We start from the raw sequence: 22,564 nt of genomic DNA, 5'->3' as shown, positions 1-22,564 counted from the left end.
AAAAATTGTAAGAAATAGAAAGAGTTGTTGAATGATCATCGACTTGTTCTATGTATTCTATCTTATGGTCAAAAGCTATACATAGAGTTCAAGTCTTCAAGATATTTGATAGAGATTTTCATACTGGTAATGGTTTACACCCACCGGAACACATTTTCTGGAAAATGGGGGTATAACCGTATAGAAGTGTCAATATTTTGCAGACTTAATTAAGGGGTTACTTTAATTAATTAGCTTAGTTAACTTCCAATATCAAGCTTTGTGACTAAGCCCCATATATGCAAAGTACATGATTAGCACCAGTAATACCCCGTCTTAAACGTAATTACGGGTCCTCAGTTCACATATAAACTGATTAGTCAAAAGTGTTGGGGCCAGCCCCCCTTCATCATCTATTTTTGTTTTTAAGGTAATCCTGGCTGTCTCACAACGTAGGCTAGGGTTTCCAAATTTGGCAAAATTCATAAAGCTGCCTTTTGCTGACCACGAGGGCTGGCTGGAGTGGTTAACAGTCGCAATTCTTAAACACTCTGTACGCCTTTGCAGTTTGTAAATGCAGATCTACCCACCACCTTAGCAAGCTAGAGATATTCATCATTTGCAGCATGCATGAAATTACAGTTATGCCACTCTAGTACTTGCACTTGAACCCTTGAAGAATCGTAACGATCATATTTCTGACACTCTGATTCTTATCCATGTTAATTGATGACATATTTTCTGCGACTTCAATCCAACCTTGCCGAAACCACGTACAAAGATGAAATTTTACCTATGTACGTACTGTTGTGGTCGGAAGAGTGATCGAGTCGCACGAGCACATCAACGGCTGCAAACTTAATTTGGTGTTCAAAATAGTCTTATAATTTTGGTTTTGTAGTCTCCTAGCTTGATGACAAATCATTAGTTAAAACGTCGATTCCATTTGCAAACTATTAGAGGTACACAAAATTATATTGTTACCATTTTGAAACTGAAATTTACATTACTAGAAGGTGCGGTGTGAAATTGAACTAACCCCAAAATTGAGGATTTATAAGGTTGGTTTATTGCCATAAGAGCATGAAATGAACTCTAAGAACTTGGTCGAATATTCTTTTTTCCTAATTAATCATGGTAATTCTTTGATAAAATGTTCAAAACGAAGGGATGAAATAACTTTCTGTCTGGTAATTGAAGTATTGTCGCATACATATAATTTCTGAAACTGTTTTTATCCCAGTATTACTGCAGTACTTCAGCCTCATAAAACACGTTATTAACTCCTTTGAACAGTACAACTTTGAATGATCACATGCAGGAGAGAGTGGTGGCACTTACGTAATAACGTGGAAAAAGACGGGCCATTTACGTACCAGAAAGTATCTAAATATAGAGGCTTGATTCAGATGGTTATGATTCACTCTTGTTGCCAAAACCTGAAAATCCCAGCCTCTCCAACAAGCAAAGCCAGAACAGAAAAGAGGTAAAGCAATGTCTCCAAGTCTTTTCTTCCGAGATCTTCCTTCCTTCTACATCTCAACTCTCTGTCTCTCTCTGTCTACAAGAAATTAGAAATGGTTGATATCTATATCTATGTCATCATTAGGGTTTTTAGAAAACTAGCTATAAGCTAGGTTCCCACTTCCCACTTCTGATTACAGCGAGTTCTTAATTTGTTTCTAGTCATGCCTTTCTTTTAAAAATTTCCATTCTGCATATACAATTAGTCTATCATTTAATTTTTCATCCAACAAAGTATGAACCTTTACCCTTATAGCATATTATTTAATAATTACTAATTTTTGCTGGAGTACATTTAATTTCCTGAAACTAATTTTTGGGGTTTTTACATGGTTTCCTCTGTGGATCTAAATCAGGGATTTGGCACACTGAGAAGGGCAGAGGCCCTTTTGTTGTTGCTGTTTTTTTTCCCTTACCAAGAACAGAAAAGAGAGAGATAATAAGAATTGGATATATGGGTAGGGGAAAGATACATATTTCAAGGATAGAGAACCGAACCACCAGGCAAGTGACTTTTGCGAAACGCAGAGCTGGGCTTCTGAAGAAGACGCATGAGCTTTCTGTGCTGTGTGATGTCCAGATCGGCCTTGTCATCTTCTCAAGCACTGGGAAGATGTTTCAGTACTGCAGTGACTCAACAAGGTTTTCTATTTCATACTACTTTAATTCTTATACAATTCTCATTTCCTCTATTGCTTTAATTTTTTATGGGTTTTCTGTTTCTTTCTTCCTTAATTGTACAGTATATTTGGTTCCATGTAATGGCTTTGTAATTTGTTTCAACTTCAGTTTCCCAATTGGGTTTTTTCCTTTGGAGATTTTCTAGTGATCGATCTAATCCTAATAACTGATCTCTCTTCTCTCTCTCTCAAATAGGTTTTGTTCTTTTCTCTTATTTTTCTGAGTACCATATATAGGTTCACTCTTACAGTTCACTATGTTTGATTATCAGTAATTCAATTAGGGTTTTAACCCATTTGGCCTCATCAAATCTGACCAATGAGTTGACTTTGAATTAATTTGTAGATATGGGAGATCATAACTAGGGTTTCACACATATAGTTGTTAATGTTTGTTCAAGGCAGCTTCATGATTAGTATGTCAGTCAAAGTAAAGACTTCTTCATGCTTATGATTTCTGTCCTAGATGTTGATATGTACTGGCCACTAGATGTTGAATTTTCATTTTTGTTTTTTATTATCAAAGTTTCAGGTTTCCTTTAATATCATTAATTAATATGAAAACACATAGCTAGTAGTAGTTATAGCACAAAATGTACATATATATTACACCATCTACATATCTTTTGTACAAGAATAATTTTTAGGTCTGAACAATAAGTGCATATATATACATACATGTTGTGTTTGTTTGTTGCATTGTATTCTTTCAGTGGAATATTCACGTACCTGCCAATTTTGTCAGTAATTTGTTCTTGTGATTTTATAGCATGGAGGAAATTATAAGAAGGTACCAGTATGCTTCAGGGACACGTATACCACAACACAGTGACACGGTATATAATACATATACCTCTAACTAATTTTTGTACTGAAATATTGTCCGTCTGAATTATTACTTGCAGAATTTAATTACCCTTCAAATTAATGTGTTAGGACTTTTTGAATGCTGAGATAAGAAAGATCAGGAAAGAAACTCAGGACCTCCATTTGAGCTTGCAACGCTACACCGGTGAGGATCTGAGTTGTGTGCGATTTGAGGATTTGGAGGAGCTCGAAAATCGGCTAGAGGAGTCTGTCAACAGGGTTAGAGCTAGGAAGGTAAATACTGTGATCTTCTTTACTAGTTTTTCAAACCTTTTAGCAGTGCGGTACCATTAATTTAGTAACTTGCCCCAATTTCATGTTTAGTATTTACTATATATTATGATTACTACAATTTCATGATCTGTGTATCCGCTTATTGACATTATAGGATGAATGGTTTAATGAACGCTCAAGCTAGCATGGACTAATTTGTATGCATATAACACTGCACATCTGTTATAGAAATGAAACTCACCGATCTATGTGCTAGCATTGGTTTCATATTTTTAAAGATGCAACTACGTACCAATTTAGCGTGCTAGAGATAATACTCATCTTGATTAATTAAGCTATATTTTACAAGAAATTAATGATCGAATGAATTGTCTTAGTACTAACATTGCTTATCACAGAGATTATGAATCCATTTGAGCACGCACGTAGGTTGTATCTTGATACTAGCTTCATTAAGATGCCTGCTATCAAATGTGATACATGTAGCATTACTTGTGTTCTTACATATCGTAACTTTTCCAATTCTTTTCTTTTCCGTATGTAACTAATTAATTTGGGTTTGCAGTTTGAGATCTTGCAACAAGAAGTTCATAATCTTCGCTTAAGTGTATGTGATCTTGCGAAACCCATATCTAGATCTCCATCTCTTCCTACCATATTTTAATTTCAACTAATGATGTTTGTTTTGGTCTTTCTCTACGTACCTATGTATATAACTAGACCAAACAGAGGGAGGAACAGAATGATGAACTATGCCATCTGGTGAGTTGATTCATGTTTTAATGAATGATTAACATGAAGTTGCATGTGCATGATTAATTGATGATGTGTTTAACTAATTAGATTAAGGAGCATCAGGCTGCAGTCTTTGCTCATCAGCACCATTATCAGCAGCAAATGGAAATGGAACCGAAATCTGAGGAGCATCGACAGCTAATGGAACAATTCCCATTCTGTGGTGAAGAACAGCCTTTGCTTCAGCTTGCAACTACATCCATGCAGCCTCAGTTTGCCTACCAGGCTAGTACTAGTTCTCTCCCGCCTAATCCACCGCAGCTTCACGATTTCAGTCTCAACACCCCCATCTATGGTATACATAAACCCTAACCCTAACCCTAATACTAATTCCCAATTTATTAATCTCATTGTAAACTCCCTGCTATTTTTAATCATTTCAAGTTAACCCATTGATATATATTGCAACATTAGTAACATTTATATGTTCTTTTGCAGAGTGATAATAATTGATGAGAGTGGCTTCAGTTTGCTAGGGCATGCATCAACAGCTGGGATTATGATTCTGCAAATCAGTGAACTACTTTTAAGGCTTTAGATATGGACTTATATAAGACTAAGAATATCACCGATCTCCTTTTGTGTTCTTCATATATATCTAGATTTTCTTTTCTTTAGCAAAAGTGGATGTTGGTTCTTTTGTTATATATATGCGGTGATCGCTCGATGATTAATTTCTTTAGCTAGAATGAACCAAATCTATTTATAAAATTTCATTTCTACTTGTATGATCTAAGAAATGCAATTCTCCCCCTCAATGTTATTAAGCGATGATTAATTTCTATAGCTAGAATGAACCAAATCTATATAATTTCATTTCTACTTGTATGATCTAAGAAATGCAATTCTCCCCCTCAATGTTAGTAAGCTATATTTGTAAATTTATAGATGAATTGTACGTGATCATATTGGTGTTGATGATGGATCGATGGTCAACATTGACCACGTCCTTGATTCTGGACCAACATCCCAGAATCGGACACCAATAATGAAACCAGACTCTTGACCCGATCCATGGTCCGGTTCAGTAGATTCGGATCTTAGTACAAAAACTCCAACAACCTGAGTGATGAGTTACTCTTGGGCCAACATCAATCGACATTGAAATGAGAGGTACGTTTCCATGATTGATCTATAATATGCATAGTGTTTTTTAATGTCGAAATCTTGACAATTACTTATTCACCTTTCATTTTAAACTTTGGATCGATATATGCTCATTTGCCTTGATTACCAAGAAGAAAAAAAATGATGCCAAAATTATCCAGGAGGAATGTTTGTGTTTTGCGTTGCCTCTACCTTTTCCTCTTTAAGCCTGTCATTAGCTTGAAAGATTAACACTAAATTTGACTTGCACTATATATGTTTTAAAAATAGACCATAAGATAAAAAAAATCTTTCTTTTTATTGAAAAAAATACGTCAATTCATATTTCATTGATAGTATATGCAATAACTCACTTTTTAGGGAAGCAACTTGATAGAAGAAGTTATAAATCCCTCGAATCCAATGTCAACCTCCCGATAGGTACGACACAAACTTAATTAGCTTCCGCCCAAATCCATCTCCAAATGCTTTACAAGAAAATTCAATAATACGGGTGTCCGAAATAGAAGACACCATTAACCTATTGTGCACGTCGGTGCACTGAATCCTCCCCCATCGGAGCCACAAACAGATCAACAACGAATCCTTGTACCCACATTGATGTCTCTAAACTAAAGTTAATTATAAGTCCTCAAAATTTTATGCATATATTTTTGTTTGTAATAGCCGTCTCTTTCACTCTTAAACATCTCTTCTTAATTTGTCACTTTTCATACATAATTAACTACCAAAATAAGAAAAGGAAACGTTTTGTTAATGAGTGAATAAACTCCCTCTACAAAACGCATAGGTAACATCGTGAGTTTCATTATTATACTTTCGAGATTAAAAAATTTTCTTAACAACAACTAAGTGTACTTAACTGATATTATTCAAAACAAATTTCCCATGAAAAACGTTCCCAAAAATGGTCCATCGTATACTTCAATTCTGTCACCATGACCTATTACTATTTCGTGTCACCCGAAAGCTAATTCATTTAAACTCCTATATAGTTTTAATACCACCTCCTCCGGTCCGCCTTATTAGAAATTTTAACCCCAAAAAAAAAAAAAAAGGAACGTCTCAAGTCTTGTACCCCTGAGCGCACGTTAGCATAGTGCGCCCCCAACAACCCCCCGCAAAATACTAAAGGAGAAGCAAAATGAGCACGACTGAGCTGCTCCGATCCAACAAAAGCAAGAAGCCCAAAGCGCTGTCCTCCGATGACCGCCACACCCTAAACCCGACCCGATTCCTCTCCATGGCCCGCAAATCCTCTCTCATCAAGCAAGCCCTCGCCACCGTCCTCTTCGTCGTCCTCCTCTACGCCACCCTCAACACCTTCCTCAGCCCCGCCGCCGTCTCCCCCGCCCTCCCTTCCTTCTCCTCCTCCTCCTCCTCCCCCCCATACGACGCCGTCATCAACGTCGTTTCCCGCGACAACGACCCCAATTCTAATTCCAACCCCAAGCCCGTCGTCAAAGTGTACCTCTACGACCTCCCGACGCGGTTCACCTACGGCATCATCGAGCAGCACTCGCTCGCCCGCGGCGGCCACCCCGCCGGAGACGTGTCGTCGCTCAAGTACCCCGGCCACCAGCACATGGGGGAGTGGTACCTCTTCAAGGACCTCCTCAAGCCCGAATCGGACCGGGTCGGGTCGCCGGTGGCGAGGGTTTTGGATCCGGACGAGGCGGACTTTTTCTACGTGCCGTTCTTCTCCTCCTTGAGCTTGATCGTCAACACGAACCGGCAGGCGGCCGGATCGGAGGAGAGGCCGGCGTACAGCGACGAGGAGAACCAGGTGGCGCTGGTGGAGTGGCTGGAGGCGCAGGAGTACTGGAAGCGGAACAATGGACGCGACCATGTGATCATGGCCTCTGATCCCAATGCTCTGTACAAAGTGCTTGATAGTGTTAAAAATGCAGTCTTGCTTGTTTGTGATTTTGGGCGGCTCAAGGCGGACCAGGGGTCGCTGGTGAAGGATGTCATTGTGCCCTATTCTCACCGGATTAATACTTATAATGGTGATATCAGTGTCGAAAATCGCAACACTTTGCTGTTCTTCATGGGCAATCGATTTCGCAAAGAGGTACGTTCTCTGTTCCTAACTATTTGTGTGTAAATGTTGCATTTTTGATAGGGAATATTATGATTGTTGATCATTTTAAGGACCTTGTGATTGAGATATGTATAAAAGACTGATAATTCGCTAAGAGTTGATGAGAGTGTGTAATGTGCATATGCCAGATGAGTTTATAAGTTTGATTATGGGGATCAATTATCTAGCTGAAATAATATCAGGGTTTTCGGGTTATTTTTTGTGTTTGTAGGGGGGAAAGATCCGAGATTTGCTTTTCCAATTGCTTGAAAATGAAGAGGATGTCATAGTGAAACATGGAACCCAATCCAGGGAGAGTCGACGGGCCGCTACACATGGGATGCATACGTCTAAGTTCTGTTTGAATCCTGCTGGTGATACTCCATCAGCTTGCCGGCTTTTTGACTCTATAGTTAGTTTGTGTGTCCCTGTGGTAATCAGTGATAGTATTGAGCTTCCATTTGAAGATGTTATAGACTACAGGAAGATAGCCATATTTGTTGAATCGAATACAGCTTTGAAGCCGGGATTCCTGGTCTCAATGCTAAGAGAAATTACCAGTGAGAGAATCCTTGAATATCAGAAAGAGATGAATGAGGTCAGTACAAATTCTTTGTATTTTGGCTGTTTCATTTTTCATTTCTTGATGTTGATTGTCAAATTTCTTTCCATATCTCTCTCTGCTGTTGCTTCTTTTATTGGTTTCCACATTTTGGCATGAAATGTTAGTTTCTTGTCAACCAGTGTGGATCTTAATGCCGAAATGAAGATTAAGAAAACAAAGTATTGTAAATTTTTTTGTTCTTTTGTTTGTATGGGGGTTGGAAGGAATAAGAAAAGATAAAATTAAGATCATATATAAGTGACTGAGATGCGGGTCCTGAACTTGGCCCTCATTCATTGTCTTTCTTAGTGTATATAAGCACCTTGATTTGTAATATGTCTGTTGAGATGACAGTTTTCAATTTAAGTGCATAAAGAAACTTTTGATGAATGATCGTAGGGATCAAACGGTTAGGAATGAATAATAAACCTCTTGTTTGCAAAGCAATTTCAAACAAGACAGTATAAGACCCCATTGCCCCGTAGATAGAATTAAAAGTGGATCTTATTTCATTTTGCCCAAGTACACTATGTTTTGTATGATTACATGCTTGGACTTGTCCTTGTAATATAAGCTGGGCTAGTTGCATCAATTTGATAGCGGACTGGTAAGTTCTGTTCCATACATTAATCTGTATAATTTTTTGATTCAGGTGAAGCATTATTTTCAATATGGAGTACCAAATGGAACTGTGAATGAGATATGGCGCCATATTGCACAGAAGCTTCCCTTTATCAAGTTGTCGATCAACCGTGACAAACGCCTTGTAAAGAGGGATATGAATGTGCCAGACTGCTCTTGTGTCTGCTCAAACCAGACTGGGATTATAACCAGCCTATGATGCCATTTTTGCCATTGACATTCTTTCAAGAGATTCAGAGTGCTCCGTCAATTCTTAGGAGCGTCATATTTAGATCTGAAAGCCTTGGATCGAGTCTTAGCAATGGAGGACTCTGTTCTGCATCTGGGAAGCTACTCTGCTGTTTGCTGCAGAAACAGATCTATGCTGCTGAGAGATTATCAGTATTTCCACAGAAGGGGTTTTTAATCAAGGCCAGGGGTAATAGAATTTACAGACAGGGCTATATCGTAGATACTGTTGTTTTTTACTTACCTGGTCATGAAGCTTAGCAGTTGGAAATTAAATTACTACGTGTAACTGTAATTCATTTGTATATTGGTTAGAGAATAAACATCAAATATATGAATTTTTGTCTTCGCTGTCATAAATGATTAAATTCCCCCCGTGTTGGTTAATATCTTGCTGCTTTACCAGAAATCTTAAACGCTTTAGTTGATATACACTTGATATAATAGGAATCAGGAATGCAACTGAATCCAATTTCACATAAGCCTCTTTCCTTGGACAGTCATATACGAACAAATAATGGTTTTGCCTAGAATGAATTGGCATGAATGGAAACTATTAGGAATTAATCATCAAATCGCATCTCATATATCATCAAAAATAAGAGAAAAATCCAAGACTGGCAGGAGGAAAGTTGATTGATTAATTAGAAGGGGAGAAGTTGGAATCCGAATTGTCGGAATTGCACCGGGTAGTTTTTAAACTAGTTCTGATATGGCCGTGGCCTTGGCATATTGATAATGTAGTAATCAGAGGAACCTTGTTTTAGTACTGCAACAATAGTACAGACTGTAATTAACCAGACTGTTATTGAATCCAACTTCAGATAAAGCAATAAATCCCATACAAGCAATCCATAAGTCATTGCAACAATTTGATAGGAATTAAAGTAACTAATACACAAAAATTCTATGATGCTCCGGAGCATCATATGACAACTAAACATAAAAATTTCAATTTATACCCGGCAGAAACATACCACCTAAACCTAATCAGACCAACGTACCGATCTAAAATCGATAAACTCATATTGATCAAAATCCAGTTAAAGCACCCTAAAAGCTAGTGATAAAGAGAGAAATTTGATTTGCACTTTGTAGCCGTAAAACTTCTCGGACTTACTACCAGTGGTATTGGCCATGGTGGATTGGGAACCATTAACATAAGCACCAGTGATCAGAGGAACCTTCAAGTTACATACGAACTCGGTCTCCACTTCCCAACAGCTCCCTTTTACATTCGGCCCCATCAGATAGTAGATATTCGTAAGATAGAGCTTGATAACTACGCCATCGTAATCGCCATTGTCACCTTCCTCACATGCCTTCAAGTCATCCTCCCCTTCTTCCCCTTTGAATGACAATGCTGTAAAAATAGTTGTCTTCCTTGTGCGTTGCCCAAAGGGGTACAACTCCGCCGTGCCAATTCGCTTCTGGTTGTTCTTGCAGTAAGCAACGAGTTTGGTCTTCTTGTTATAGGTTTTGAAGACCCAGTTAGGGTTCCGGAGGGTGATGTTTAGGGCAAGATTGTAGTGGTGGTGGGTGGTGGTGTTGTTGTTAGGAGGGGTGAGCGAGGCATCGGTTACATGAATGGAAGGTTTAGAGGGTATAATCAAGAAGTAACACACGAGTACGATCCCTACGATGACAATGATGAAGCCAGTAAGTGAAACACAGGTAATACAATTTTCTTTACAATCCCGAATCCGCCATGGTTGAGATCGAACAAACTTGTATGCTAAACAGTAACGGGTAATAGAGAGGTATCCCTCTTATTTTCAGAGACGACCTGGTGTGGGTAAATTTTTTGTAACCAACTGGTAACTGGTACTCTGGTAGGTGTCAAATTGGGGTGCTTGTTTTAGAGAAAGAGAATTCGAGAGAAGATAAAGATACTTTCAATAATAAAAGGGGACTATATTTATAGAGGACTACAATACAATATCTTCGAGCACAAGTAGGAATATGCTAATCCTATTACAAGTAGGAATATGCTAACCCTATTACAAGTGACACTAGGTAATCCTAAACTTATTTGGACATTGTGTACCTAATCTTGATATTGTATTTCTGATTTTGTGACCAAAAGATTAACAAAAATACTGATTGCATGACTATTAAAGAGAGATCATGAGATTGTTAACTCTCTCCTTTTGGTGTTGGAGGTGGTTTTTTAAAATTTGGACATGAGCAAAGTGAACACCAAAAGATTTACAAAGATATTGTAATTCCAATTTTGTTGATAAGAAGACTTGGGCGCGGTTTGAGAAAGACTAAAACAATAAGCAGCTTAAATTATGAAAAGTTGAAAACCGTCTAAAGTTGGAGTGGCTGGAGGCGCAGGAGTACTGGAAGAGGAACAATGGACGCGACCATGTGATCATGGCCTCTGATCCCAATGCTCTGTACAAAGTGCTTGATAGTGTGAAAAATGCAGTCTTGCTTGTTTGTGATTTTGGGCGACTCAAGGCGGACCAGGGGTCGCTGGTGAAGGATGTCATTGTGCCTTATTCTCACCGGATTAATACTTATAATGGTGATATCAGTGTCGAAAATCGCAACACCTTGCTGTTCTTCATGGGCAATCGATTTCGCAAGGAGGTACATTCTCTGTTCCTAACTATTTGTGTGTAAATGTTGCATTTGTGATAGGGAATGTTATGATCGTTGATCATTTTGAGGACCATGTGAATTGATATATGTATAAAAGACTGAGAATTCGCGAAGAGTTAATGAGAGTGTAAAATGTGTCATATGCCAAAGGAGTCTAGAAGTTTGATTATGAGGATCAATTATCTAGCCGAAATAATATCAGGGTTTTGGGGTCTGATTTTGTGTTTGTAGGGGGGAAAGATCCGAGATTTGCTTTTTCAGTTGCTTGAAAATGAAGAGGATGTCATAGTGAAACATGGAACCCAATCCAGGGAGAATCGACGGGCTGCTACACATGGGATGCATACGTCTAAGTTCTGTTTGAATCCTGCTGGTGATACTCCATCAGCTTGCCGGCTTTTTGACTCTATAGTTAGTTTGTGTGTCCCTGTGGTAATCAGTGATAGTATTGAGCTTCCATTTGAAGATGTTATAGACTACAGGTAGATAGCCATATTTGTTGAATCGAATACAGCTTTGAAGCCGGGATTCCTGGTCTCGATGCTAAGAGAAATTACCAGTGAGAGAATCCTTGAATATCAGAAAGAGATGAATGAGGTCAGTACAAATTGCTCTGTATTTTGGCTGTTTCATTTTTCGTTTCTTGATGTTGATTGTCAAATTTCTTTCCATATCTCTCTCTGCTGTTGCTTCTTTTATTGGTTTCCACATTTTGGCATGAAATGTTAGTTTCTCGTCAACCAGTGTGGATCTTAATGCCGAAATGAAGATTAAGAAAACAAAGTATTGTAAATTTTTTTGTTCTTTTGTTTGTATGGGGGTTGGAAGGAATAAGAAAAGATAAAATTAAGATCATATATAAGTGACTGAGATGCGGGTCCTGAACTTGGCCCTCATTCATCGTCTTTCTTAGTGTATGTATGTTAGATTAAATATGGACTTGACGCATATCATCATAAAGTAATTGAAGATTAGCTAAATGCACTACTAGAAAAACCCCCCATCACACACAGATTTGGTTCACACAGATATTCACACGGAGAAGATTTTATGTGTAAAACACTGCAAACACACAAATATTTGTGTGTAAAACTATCTTCACACAGTTTTCCGTGTGAAATGAAAAGTAAAAGTGGGACCGCAAAAATTCACACGGAAATCCGTATGAAATTCACACGGATATCCGTATGAATTATGGTCACACACAGACTTCCGTGTGAAGTCTTATTTATTTTTAAAAAATTATTTTATTTGTGTCAGACATTCACACAGACTTCCGTATGAATTAGAGTTGATACAGAAAAAATCCATGTGAATCTTATTTCAAAATAAAATAAAAACAACTTAACTAAAAATTTAATGTTGTAGAACTATAGTAAACGAATTTGAGAGAGAGAGAGTATAGACGTAGAGAATAGAATGTGTGTATTATTCATCTCACCATGAGGAGCCTTATATAGGACTACGTGGTGTACACAAAAAGGTAATGCTTAATTACAATCCAATCACTCATACAATTACAACCTATCAATCACCAATCTATAGGGATAGACACCTATTACTCAACATCTATTTACATGATTATCCACAAATATTTACAACACTCCCCCTTGGATATTCCATGTCAATAGTGTTGCATAGGTTGAGCGCTTCTAAGTTGCCTCGTCAAAAACTTTGCCAAGTAATAAAAACCATGTGGGAAAAAAACAACCTTGGTCGAAGGAGAAAAAGAGCACAACGCGCTTGAGTGTGGAGTAGCAGTATCACAGCTTCAGAGATAGGTGAAGTCTTCTTATCAACACCATAGGTAGGTAGTATGTCTACGAGAGGGATGTATTAGAGTTGCTAGACCAAACCTTGCCCGGTAAACCTAGTAGGAGAAACCCGTGGTCGAAGGGAAAAGATGAGCAAATGCATATATGTCAAATCAAAGCATCTTCAGGATGCAGTAAGTGGGGGTGGCCATGCTAAAGATGTGCCTCGTCAAAACCTTGCCAGGTAACAAAACCCAGTGGGACAAAATAACCCTGGACGAAGGACAAAAAGAGTACACGATGGTCAAGTGTGTATGCTTCGGGATACTCCCCCTGAAAATTACATGTTAGGTAATTCAGATAATTTACGTAGACCAATACCTTGTACATGCTTCTGGAATGTAGACTTTGGTAGTGACTTGGTAAAGAGGTCTGCACAATTGTCTTCAGATCGAATCTGTTTGACTTCAATCTTCTGATGCTCCTGTTGTTGCTGATTGAAGAAGAACTTTGGTGCAATATGTTTGGTGTTATCTCCTTTGATGAAACCCATCTTCATTTGCTTAATGCAAGCAGCATTATCCTCGTGGATAGTGGTTGGTTCATCAGTGGTAGAATACAGTCCACATGTGCTTCGAACATGCTTTGTGATGGCTCTTAGCCATGTACATTCTATACTGCTTCTTGAAGAGCTAGTATCTCAGCATGATTCGAAGAGGTAGCAACAAGTGTCTATTTCGTAGACCTCCAAGAAATTGCAGTATTCCCAATGTTAAAGACATAACCAGTTTGGGAACGTGCCTTGTGCGGGTCTGATAGATAACCTGCATCAGCATATCCAACAAGGCAAGCATCATTCTGAGGATCAAGGGGGTTTGATCCATTCCTTGATGCATAGGGATAGAATAAGATCATATCCGCCGTACCTCTAAGGTAGAGAAAAATGTCTTTTATGCCATTCCAGTGGCGGCGTGTTGGTGCAGAGCTATATCTAGCTAACAAGTTCACATCAAATGAGATGTTTTATCTAGGGCATTAAACCAAGTACAATAATGCGCCTATTGCACTTAGATATGGGACTTCTGGCACTAATATCTCTTCATTATCATCTACAGGAAGATACGGTTCTCTCTAGACTTCAGACGACCAGGGGTGTGCTTGCTTTTATCCTCATTAAAGCATCTTAACATCTTCTGGATGTAATTTGGTTGATGAAGCAGAATGCCATCAGCACGGTGCTCGAGCTCCAGGCCAAGGCAGTAATTCATTCTCCCAAGATCTTTCATCTCGAATTTAGACTTCAGGTGCTTTGCGGTTTCTTTGATCTCTTCAGGAGTACCAATCAGATTCATGTCATCGACAGAGACAGCCACAATTGCAAATCCAGAACTTGTTTTCTTAATAAACACGCATGGGCATAGTTCATTGTTTACATATCCCATCCCGATCAAATATTCACTTAAATGGTTATACCACCTCCATCTGGATTGTTTCAATCCATCAAGTGAACGCCTCAAACTAATGAAGAGCGTGTTCTGTGGTCTAGAACTATTTGCATCGGGTATATTAAGTCATTCAGGAACTTTCATGTATATCTCTGTATCGTGATCCCCATAGAGATAAGTTATGACCACATTCATAAGCTGCATATTCAATTTTTCGGAAACTACCAAACTGGAAAGGTAGTGGAACGTTATGACGTCCATTACGGGAGAATACGCCTCCTCGTAATCAATCACAGGGCGTTAAGAAAATTCTTGCGCCACTAGACGAGCCTTGTGTATCACAATCTCGTTTTTCTCATTATGCTTCCTTACAAATACCCATTTAAATTCTACGGGTTTAACATGGGGAGGTGTAGGAACAACAGGTCCAAACACCTAGCTTTCTCTTTGTCAAGGAATCTAATTTGACCTGGATTGCTTATTTCCTTTTTGGTCAGTCGTCTCTTTGTTGATATTGATCAAAAAAGCAAGGTTCAATTTCATTACTTGTTATAGTTTCGGTGGCCACCGCAAATACAAACACATCATCGATGATAATCTCATTCCAATTCCAAATCTCACTAAATTTACCGAGATTTCTCTATTCTCGAGAGTGGGTTCAAATGTTGGAGCGTCCCCTAACATGGTCTCTTCTAGGACATACCCATAATCCGGATTTATCTCGTGAGATGAATCGGTTTGAGATTGCGATGTCAAGAGGATTCGTTTGTGCCAAGTTTACCCTCTTCTGGGGATAAGAATCTTTCGAACCTAATGGTCTACCTCACTTCTAGGCAGGGACATATGACTGGTTAGCCGCCATGGTCGTACCTCGTCCATCTGGGACGACACATCCTACAGGGACGTCTATCCTTGCAGGCACATTTGCAGCAGATATATATGATCTCGTCACTTTTGCTAGATCAGAGAAAGTGTCTGATATATTGTATTTTATACTCTATAGATCTAGAATTGTCCGCACTTCACTATTTTATGCGGTTTGGGGATCAAGATGAGACATTGTGGGAACATTCCATGTTAATTCACGCCGTTCATCAGGAACGGTGATGTTCTTATCTCCCCCTAACGGCGGGAAGACTGTCTCATCAAAGTGACAATTAATCCGCAAATCTAGCGGTAAAGAGATCGCCTGTCAAGGGCTCTAAAGAGCACATAATGGATGAGATTCATAATCGACATACATGCCCATCCTTTGTTGAGGACCCAATTTTGTACGTTGTGACGGCACAATTGGCACGTGGACTGCATACTCAAATGCGTGTAAGTGCGAAACATCAGGTTCGTACCCAGTCACCAGCTGTAACGCGGAGTAAGGTTGGTAGCAGTGGGCCTCAACGGGACCAACATAGCTGCATGCAAGATTGCATAGCCCCACGCAAAAACTAGAAGCTTGGTGCGCATTACCAAGATTCTATTTGCGAGACCATCTTGGATGTGAACATAGGGAACTATATGTTCGGCATCCATCCCAATGGATATGCAATAATCATAAAAAGACTTCGATGTAAACTCTCCGGTATTATCAAGTCTTATAGACTTTATGAGATAATCCGAGTGGTGGTGAACCCTCAATTTCATGATCTAGGTGAGAGTTCAGCAAAAGCAGCGTTTTCTTGGGGACAATAGTGTAACATGTGATCACTTTGTCAATACATCAACCAAAACCATTAATATTTAAATGGTCCACATGGTGGTTGGATATGTCCACAAATTTCCCTTGCATTCTGTGCAGAAAAATGGTGGTGTATGTACTAGTCTTTGCATATGATGGTCTAGTATTAAATATTCTTAACAAGTATGGCATAGTGTGTCATTATATACAAGACCCTTATTCAGAAGGGGATGCACCTGCGATGAGTTGAGGATATGGTGCATTATACTTTGACCTGTGTGTCCCAAACGGTCATGGCATAGCAAGTAGTTGCTTGAATTAGTTAGCTTCTAGCTAATAGATTTCAATTTCTCCAATGTACGCTTCTGGCCGCACACTTGGAGGTTATGCAAAGATATTCCACTCATTTTCTCAGTGGTTTCAACGTGGTAACCATTGGTTCGAATATCCTTAATACTCAATAACGCTCTTCTGGAACGTGGAGAATATAAGGCCTCATTAATGGTAGGTTCAGTACCATTGGACAACATACAGTGGGTTTTACCATAACCCTCTATCAGGTTGGATTGGCATGATACGGTTGTCACAGAGGTATGAATAGACAATAAGTTTGAAAAATATCTCCGATCTGGGAGTATGGTGTGCGTAATAGCACTTTTAACCAGACAACAAACTTCCCCACAAGACATGCCTATTCATAAATTTAATTCAATGGATCACATGTATGAATAAGTTTATTGAATTAAATATATTCGAACATAACCACATTTCTATAATCCAAAATAATTGAAACATAAATCACCAAAATCCAAAAATATTTCATTCATTAAGATGAAATAGATATGGCATAAAGGGCCAATTATACCCATGTCTTCGAGTTCTAATCCTCGGTATATTCAGTAACTGCCAGAAAATCCATGATCTCTAGTGTGGAATAGATAAAAAATGACCCTTCAATAAAGTTGGTATTTCGAGTTCCGCGACCGGCATAATACTCATCTACTGCTTCGGCTATCGCACAACAGGTGTGGGACCAGCAGTTAATTCCTCCACATCGATAACAGAGATCATGCTGATTCTGGTGGCGACGGGCCTGACCAGTGTTCCTTTCAACTCGGGCTTGCTGAGTTATGGCATCATGGTTCCTATCACGTGGGCCTTGGCCACGTGGAGCCTAATTACGTGGCCTCTTGGGCTTTGGCCAAGTGGCAAACAGTCATTTTGTTCTGCCAATCATGTCTTACTTCAAGCAAGAAAATGGTCATCTGATGGTGAAAGTGCACTTCCAGAGCGACCCAAAGAGTCTGTGTATCCTTTTCATCGGATACTCAACTTGGAGTGTTTTCTCCATATGTTTCCTTTTTGAAAATTATGGCACTCATATTAAAAGCCTTAATGACGACATTGTTAGCATTGATTGTTGATCTCATCTTCTTTGCAGTCAGATGAATTTTCACATCTTGAGTTCACTTTAGATAGTTTCTTCTGGAGACCTCCAAAGCAACAAAGTCAAATATGTTGAGATTTGACATTTCTTACAGGAAATGAACAAATAATATTAGTGCTTTGGGTAATATCATGCATAAGCAAGTAATGAGAACTTCAGGTTCTATAACATGGTATGAAATATCGGATTAGAGATGTAAAATCTACTGGTTTTATCATGTGTGGTGAATTTATGAAGGAAACTTCAAGTTTCTTAAACGTCATTATCGAAACTACAAGTTCGATATATGTATGAACTACTGGTTCATTTAGAACTTCTAGTTCATTAGGTACCTGCATTTTCTACACATATATTCTAGTGAAAAAATTTAGACAAGTAACTCAATAATATTGAATAAAGCAAATTGAAATAATCTCACAAATTTGGATAAATAACAGTCACAAATCAATTGAGATATTAATTACATGCTACTAATTTAACATATTAACTATCACACAATTATGTGAATAAATGCTTCTGGCAATTAATTACACATATTAGATATGGTGAATGTATTTACAATATGCAATCATTTTTCCTTTTATTTTGATTCTGCTGGACCAAAGAAGAAGTGGGCTTGATAGTGAAGCCTATCGGACTTAGTCTGCGGGCTTGTGACCCGGGCTTTCATGTGTAAGTCAAATGGTGTGCGAGACCTGTTGGGCTGCTAGGTCCTGCTGGGCTCAGACTGGTCTGCCAAGGAATGAAAAGTTATTACTCAACCCTTTCGGTAACTCCAATTGAATACGACCAGGTAAGGAAAGATGAGGTTTAGGTGGAGCGAGGCTCACTTAAGTACACAGCCTCATCTGAACCTTGCCTAGACATCGCATCCAACTGGATGAGCCTAGTTTGAGAAGATTTATAACTTTTGTCATGGCAACATGTGGTGAGCTTCTGTTCTGGCCTTACAACTTGGGCCTGAGCTTCTGGCTCGAATTTGTTATTGTGACTTTGGGCTTGATTTGAGCTTCTGACTCAGCCTCTATTAATATTCACAATTATAACATAACAAAATTCAATATATGTTATTAAATCGTAACGTAAATAAATTAATGCAGCGATTATGTACCTAAGGAATTGGGTTCAAATCCCATTAATACTTCTGGCATTTCGTATAGGTAATAAATTTGGGCAAACACTTCTGGCATAATGTTAATGTAATAATCACGTAAAAATTTAGCCCATAATGCTTCTAGCATAAGGAATTATAATGGCATAATTTATATTGCGTAACATACAATATTAAAATGATTACATTGTGAAACTATTATGGTAATTATTTTTGGATGAATATCAATCAAAACCAAAACATGAATTGAATCAATTGATCAATCACCAATTAAATGGAGTTGAATCTGCTTCTGGCAGTATTAATATTAAATGGTGGTGATAATTATCAATTGGCCATAATGGCATAGTGGACAACATGTTGGGCTGGTACACACTGTGGCTGGGTTCGAATCCCAGAAATAGCAGACTTTATTTTTGCATGATTGATTGATGCTTTCTAGTTGTGAATTGGTGGTACTAGACCAAGTGCTAGAAATAGCTACAGCCAAAGTATCCTAATTTTTTCTTTTCCAATCAAACAATCCAAAACATGAACATGTATATATATTCCAAATAAAACAATCAGAATTTGGGGTTCATGCATCATGGAGGATTTTTCATGTTCAATCAATAGGCTCAATAAGCATGAATATAAAATTAGATTTTGGAAAACATTACTTGATGAAGAGCGGATGAATCTTCAGTTTATATGTGCAGAGCTGAGAAGGTTGTCTTCTAAGCCAATCCAAGAGCTATTCGCCTCTTCTGGTAGGAAATCCCGAATCTCAAAGCTATTTGATCCAAATCTTAGAGCTAGTCGTGAACACGGAGCATATTCTCTTCTGTACAGCTCCCACTTCGAATGGTGTACAGGTCTCAAAACGACTCCAATAGGGCTGAAATTTGGAGGTCAGATAGAAGAGGCAGAGATGAACAACTTTGATGAAGGAAAGATTTTGATCAGAGGTTTCGAGGCTTGCAAACAGGCTGATCTGCACAGGAACTAGCGTGCTGCTGTGCTGCAGGGGCAGCAGGCGTGCGACGATGCTGCAGGGGCAGTGGGGGCTGCAGGGAGGCTTCAGCAGGGGGGTTTTTTTTTTCTGGCTAGAGCTTGAGTTAGAGTATCGTGCTGATAACGTGTTGTAAAACTATAGTAAACGAATTTGAGAGAGAGAGAAAGTATAGACGTAGAGAATAGAATGTGTGTATTATTCATCTCACCATGAGGAGCCTTATATAGGATTACATGGTGTACACAAAAGGGTAATGCTTAATTACAATCCAATCACTCCTAAATTACAACCTATCAATCACCAATCTATAGGGATAGGCACCTATTACTCAACATCTATTTACATGATTATCCACAAATATTTACAACAATAAACATATTTATACACAGCACAATAATTCCGAAAATATTTTGTTTCACACTGATATCCGTGTGAAGTTTTTTCGATAACTCTCTTGGACATTCCAATATCCCAATTCATTACTTTCTTTCCGTAAGTTAGGTTATTCTTCTCCTCTACTCGATTCCAAGAGGTTTCCTCCCTCTTGACAGCCCTAAATCTCTCTCTCTCTCTCTCTCTCTCTCTCTCTCTCTCTCTCTCTCTCTCTCTCTCTCTCTCTCTCTCTCTCTCTCTCTCATCTCCTCCACCCACACCTGCTCACTGCTCTCGCCCAACACCTCCAAGCTTTGCACGTCTCTCTCTTCTCCGCCTCCCTCTCGCTCATCTCCTCCCTTTTGTTTTGGTTTAAAAGAGGAGTGGAGGACAGAGAAACTAGATCTGTGTTTCTCTCTCCTCCGACACCCACTTCCGGTCACCACCGTGACTCACCTCTACCACCACGAACCTTACTGACCTCCGACGAGTTCAATGTAGCCTCCTTGACATCCGGCAGAAACCCACGCGCCGACGCCTGGTAGGACAAGATCTGATTTGGGCACCCATAGAGCCTCATCGGCCCAAAGTGCTCGCCTCCAGCTTCAAGCACCGCCTCCTCCCAACCCACACCGCCTTCCCTCTTCTCTGTGCCGCCGAGCTCTTCTTCCGCCTCTGCTGCCGCCCTAGAAATTGGCCAGCGACAACATACTTTGCTTCTTTTCTTTTACTTTTTGTTTATCACATACTGTTTTGTTTTTTTTTTATTTTGCTTGTCAAGTTTGTGGTACTGACTCTGTTTTGCAGGATCTCTTTCCTTGTGCTTTGTGTTTTACTTGTCTTCATTTATATAACTGTTGTGGGTTTTCATTTTGATGACTGCAGGAGCTTTCAATCTGGCTAGCTCTTGCTTTGAAATCGGATTCCCCAGATGTCTCTCAAGTTTGCTGCTTTTTAGGTAAAATTTAAGGTAATTCAGTCTTGTTCTTATCTCAGCTTATGGAATGTAGTACTGCTCTTGTGAAACGTTGTACTGCTCTTGTATGATTTAGTTTGGCTGCGGGTGCAGTTGGTGTCCGTTTTGGTTTGCTTACTTATGTTTTGGTGGTGCAGTTGTTCATTTCATATTCAATTCAAGGCCTCATATCGCAACAGTTGGTGGCTTTGCTCATATATTTAGATGGTGAAGTCGAAGTCGAATTCAAATTTGAATCAAGGACAGAATCCCAAACCAGAGAACTGAGAAATGGAATAGAAAAAAAATAAATTAAAAGGACAATAATTTGAGGGACCAAAAAATAAATATGTGAATAATTTAATAAAATTTAATAGATATATTTGGTACACAGATTTTTTTGGTGATGGGACATAATTGCTGGAGTTGTAATTAAGGTGGGACCCATCAAATGCATTCACACGGACTGACTAATCCGTGTGAAAGTAATATTAGCACCGCCAGCAATACGTACAGATTATTAATCCGTCCTTGTACCGTGTGTATTCGTGTTTTCACACGGATTTCCGTATGGAATACTGTGATTTCACACGGATGAGAATCCGTGTGTGATGGGGGGTTTTTCAACAGAAGACTATATTCTAGTGATCGTTGTTGTGCAGTTGCAGAGATGGAATCCATGCCAGTAATTGCTGAAGGTAAGTCTTGATTCTTATGTGATTATTGTCAAGCTTGTATGCATATGATTGTGAGCATGTAATTATGGTTTTACAATTGGTATCAGAGCATAGGCTCAAAAATATGAATTTAGTTTTTGCTTGGCATGAAAATCATTTTAGGGTTTTGCAAAACAAACATAAAAAAAAAAAAAAGGTTTTTGCTTTACGGGTCAAGTAACTGATCAGGTAACTAACCAAGTAACTGGTCAGGTACCTGATCAAGGTAAGTTACTAAATAAAGGTTTTTTGCTGCATCTGGATATCGAATTCATGCTTCCGCTGTGATTTTTAGCAGCAAATTGGGGAAAAAGCAAAAACAGGTTTTTTCTGTGAGATTGATTTCGATTCATAGCATGATAATTGAGTTTTGATTGTGCTCAAGAACCCTAGTTGCATTACCGGTGTGCGTTAGGCTAGAGTAGATGGTGACCGGATGAAATTTACAATTTCTTGACTGTTCTGTGGTTTCTTGGAATCGAATCAATTTTGGTTATGCTTGAATATGCATGTTGAATTGATTGATGATATGGTATTGTATCTATGATTGTGTAAAATTGTATGAAGAACAAAAAATTCCCAGAAATTGTTTACACGTTGTTAAAGTTGACAGATACAAGAGCTTAATTTTCTTACAAGGATGAATCTGGATAGAATGTAAAGTAAAAGAGCTCATATGTTTTGTGGTTTTCTGTTGGCATAAGTGATTATGATGCACAAAGCATCCTTCATTGATGTTGGCAGA

At 38.7% G+C, this 22,564-nt stretch overlaps 3 protein-coding genes across 4 annotated transcripts in view; all 3 read left to right on the top strand.

Annotated features, from left to right (window-relative positions):
* The first annotated feature begins 1,412 nt into the window (after positions 1-1,412).
* LOC112203225 (MADS-box protein defh21) lies at positions 1,413-4,833 on the top strand. Of its 2 annotated transcripts, none has more exons than XM_040507456.1 (8): positions 1,413-1,465; positions 1,860-2,145; positions 2,953-3,019; positions 3,120-3,284; positions 3,850-3,891; positions 4,005-4,046; positions 4,128-4,374; positions 4,518-4,833. In XM_040507456.1, exons 2-8 carry the CDS (start codon positions 1,958-1,960, stop codon positions 4,520-4,522), a joined length of 756 nt encoding a protein of 251 aa, XP_040363390.1. In that variant the 5' UTR covers positions 1,413-1,465; positions 1,860-1,957; the 3' UTR covers positions 4,523-4,833. The 2 variants fall into 2 exon arrangements, with proteins under 2 accessions (XP_040363390.1, XP_040363391.1); XM_040507457.1 differs by lacking the exon at positions 1,413-1,465 and adding an exon at positions 1,536-1,737.
* Positions 4,834-6,238: 1,405 nt separating this feature from the next.
* On the top strand, positions 6,239-9,132 carry LOC112165024 (probable arabinosyltransferase ARAD1). Its single transcript, XM_024301401.2, has 3 exons — positions 6,239-7,260; positions 7,502-7,867; positions 8,526-9,132. Exons 1-3 carry the CDS (start codon positions 6,331-6,333, stop codon positions 8,712-8,714), a joined length of 1,485 nt encoding a protein of 494 aa, XP_024157169.1. The 5' UTR covers positions 6,239-6,330; the 3' UTR covers positions 8,715-9,132.
* Positions 9,133-10,326: 1,194 nt separating this feature from the next.
* LOC112165025 (probable arabinosyltransferase ARAD1) overlaps positions 10,327-22,564 on the top strand; it is a 44,352-nt gene continuing 32,114 nt past the window's right edge. The window contains 3 exon segments of the mRNA XM_024301402.2: positions 10,327-10,402; positions 11,046-11,341; positions 11,585-11,950. Coding sequence (XP_024157170.2) covers positions 10,327-10,402; positions 11,046-11,341; positions 11,585-11,950 — 738 coding nt within the window.

This window comes from Rosa chinensis, chromosome 5 (assembly GCF_002994745.2).
Source record: "Rosa chinensis cultivar Old Blush chromosome 5, RchiOBHm-V2, whole genome shotgun sequence".
NCBI classification, from domain to species: Eukaryota; Viridiplantae; Streptophyta; class Magnoliopsida; order Rosales; family Rosaceae; genus Rosa; species Rosa chinensis.
Note: the sequence above shows the minus strand (reverse complement) of the source record. Positions and strands in the feature narration are given on the sequence as shown.

Excerpts from the sequence above, each read along its gene's own strand:
- LOC112165024 (XM_024301401.2), top strand. The coding sequence starts at position 6,331 with ATGAGCACGACTGAGCTGCTCCGATCCAACAAAAGCAAGAAGCCCAAA. Across the intron at positions 7,261-7,501 it reads GCAATCGATTTCGCAAAGAG|GGGGGAAAGATCCGAGATTT; the intron begins GTACGTTCTCTG and ends TTGTGTTTGTAG. Across the intron at positions 7,868-8,525 it reads ATCAGAAAGAGATGAATGAG|GTGAAGCATTATTTTCAATA; the intron begins GTCAGTACAAAT and ends TTTTTGATTCAG.
- LOC112203225 (XM_040507456.1), top strand. The coding sequence starts at position 1,958 with ATGGGTAGGGGAAAGATACATATTTCAAGGATAGAGAACCGAACCACC. Across the intron at positions 2,146-2,952 it reads TACTGCAGTGACTCAACAAG|CATGGAGGAAATTATAAGAA; the intron begins GTTTTCTATTTC and ends GTGATTTTATAG. Across the intron at positions 3,285-3,849 it reads ACAGGGTTAGAGCTAGGAAG|TTTGAGATCTTGCAACAAGA; the intron begins GTAAATACTGTG and ends TTGGGTTTGCAG.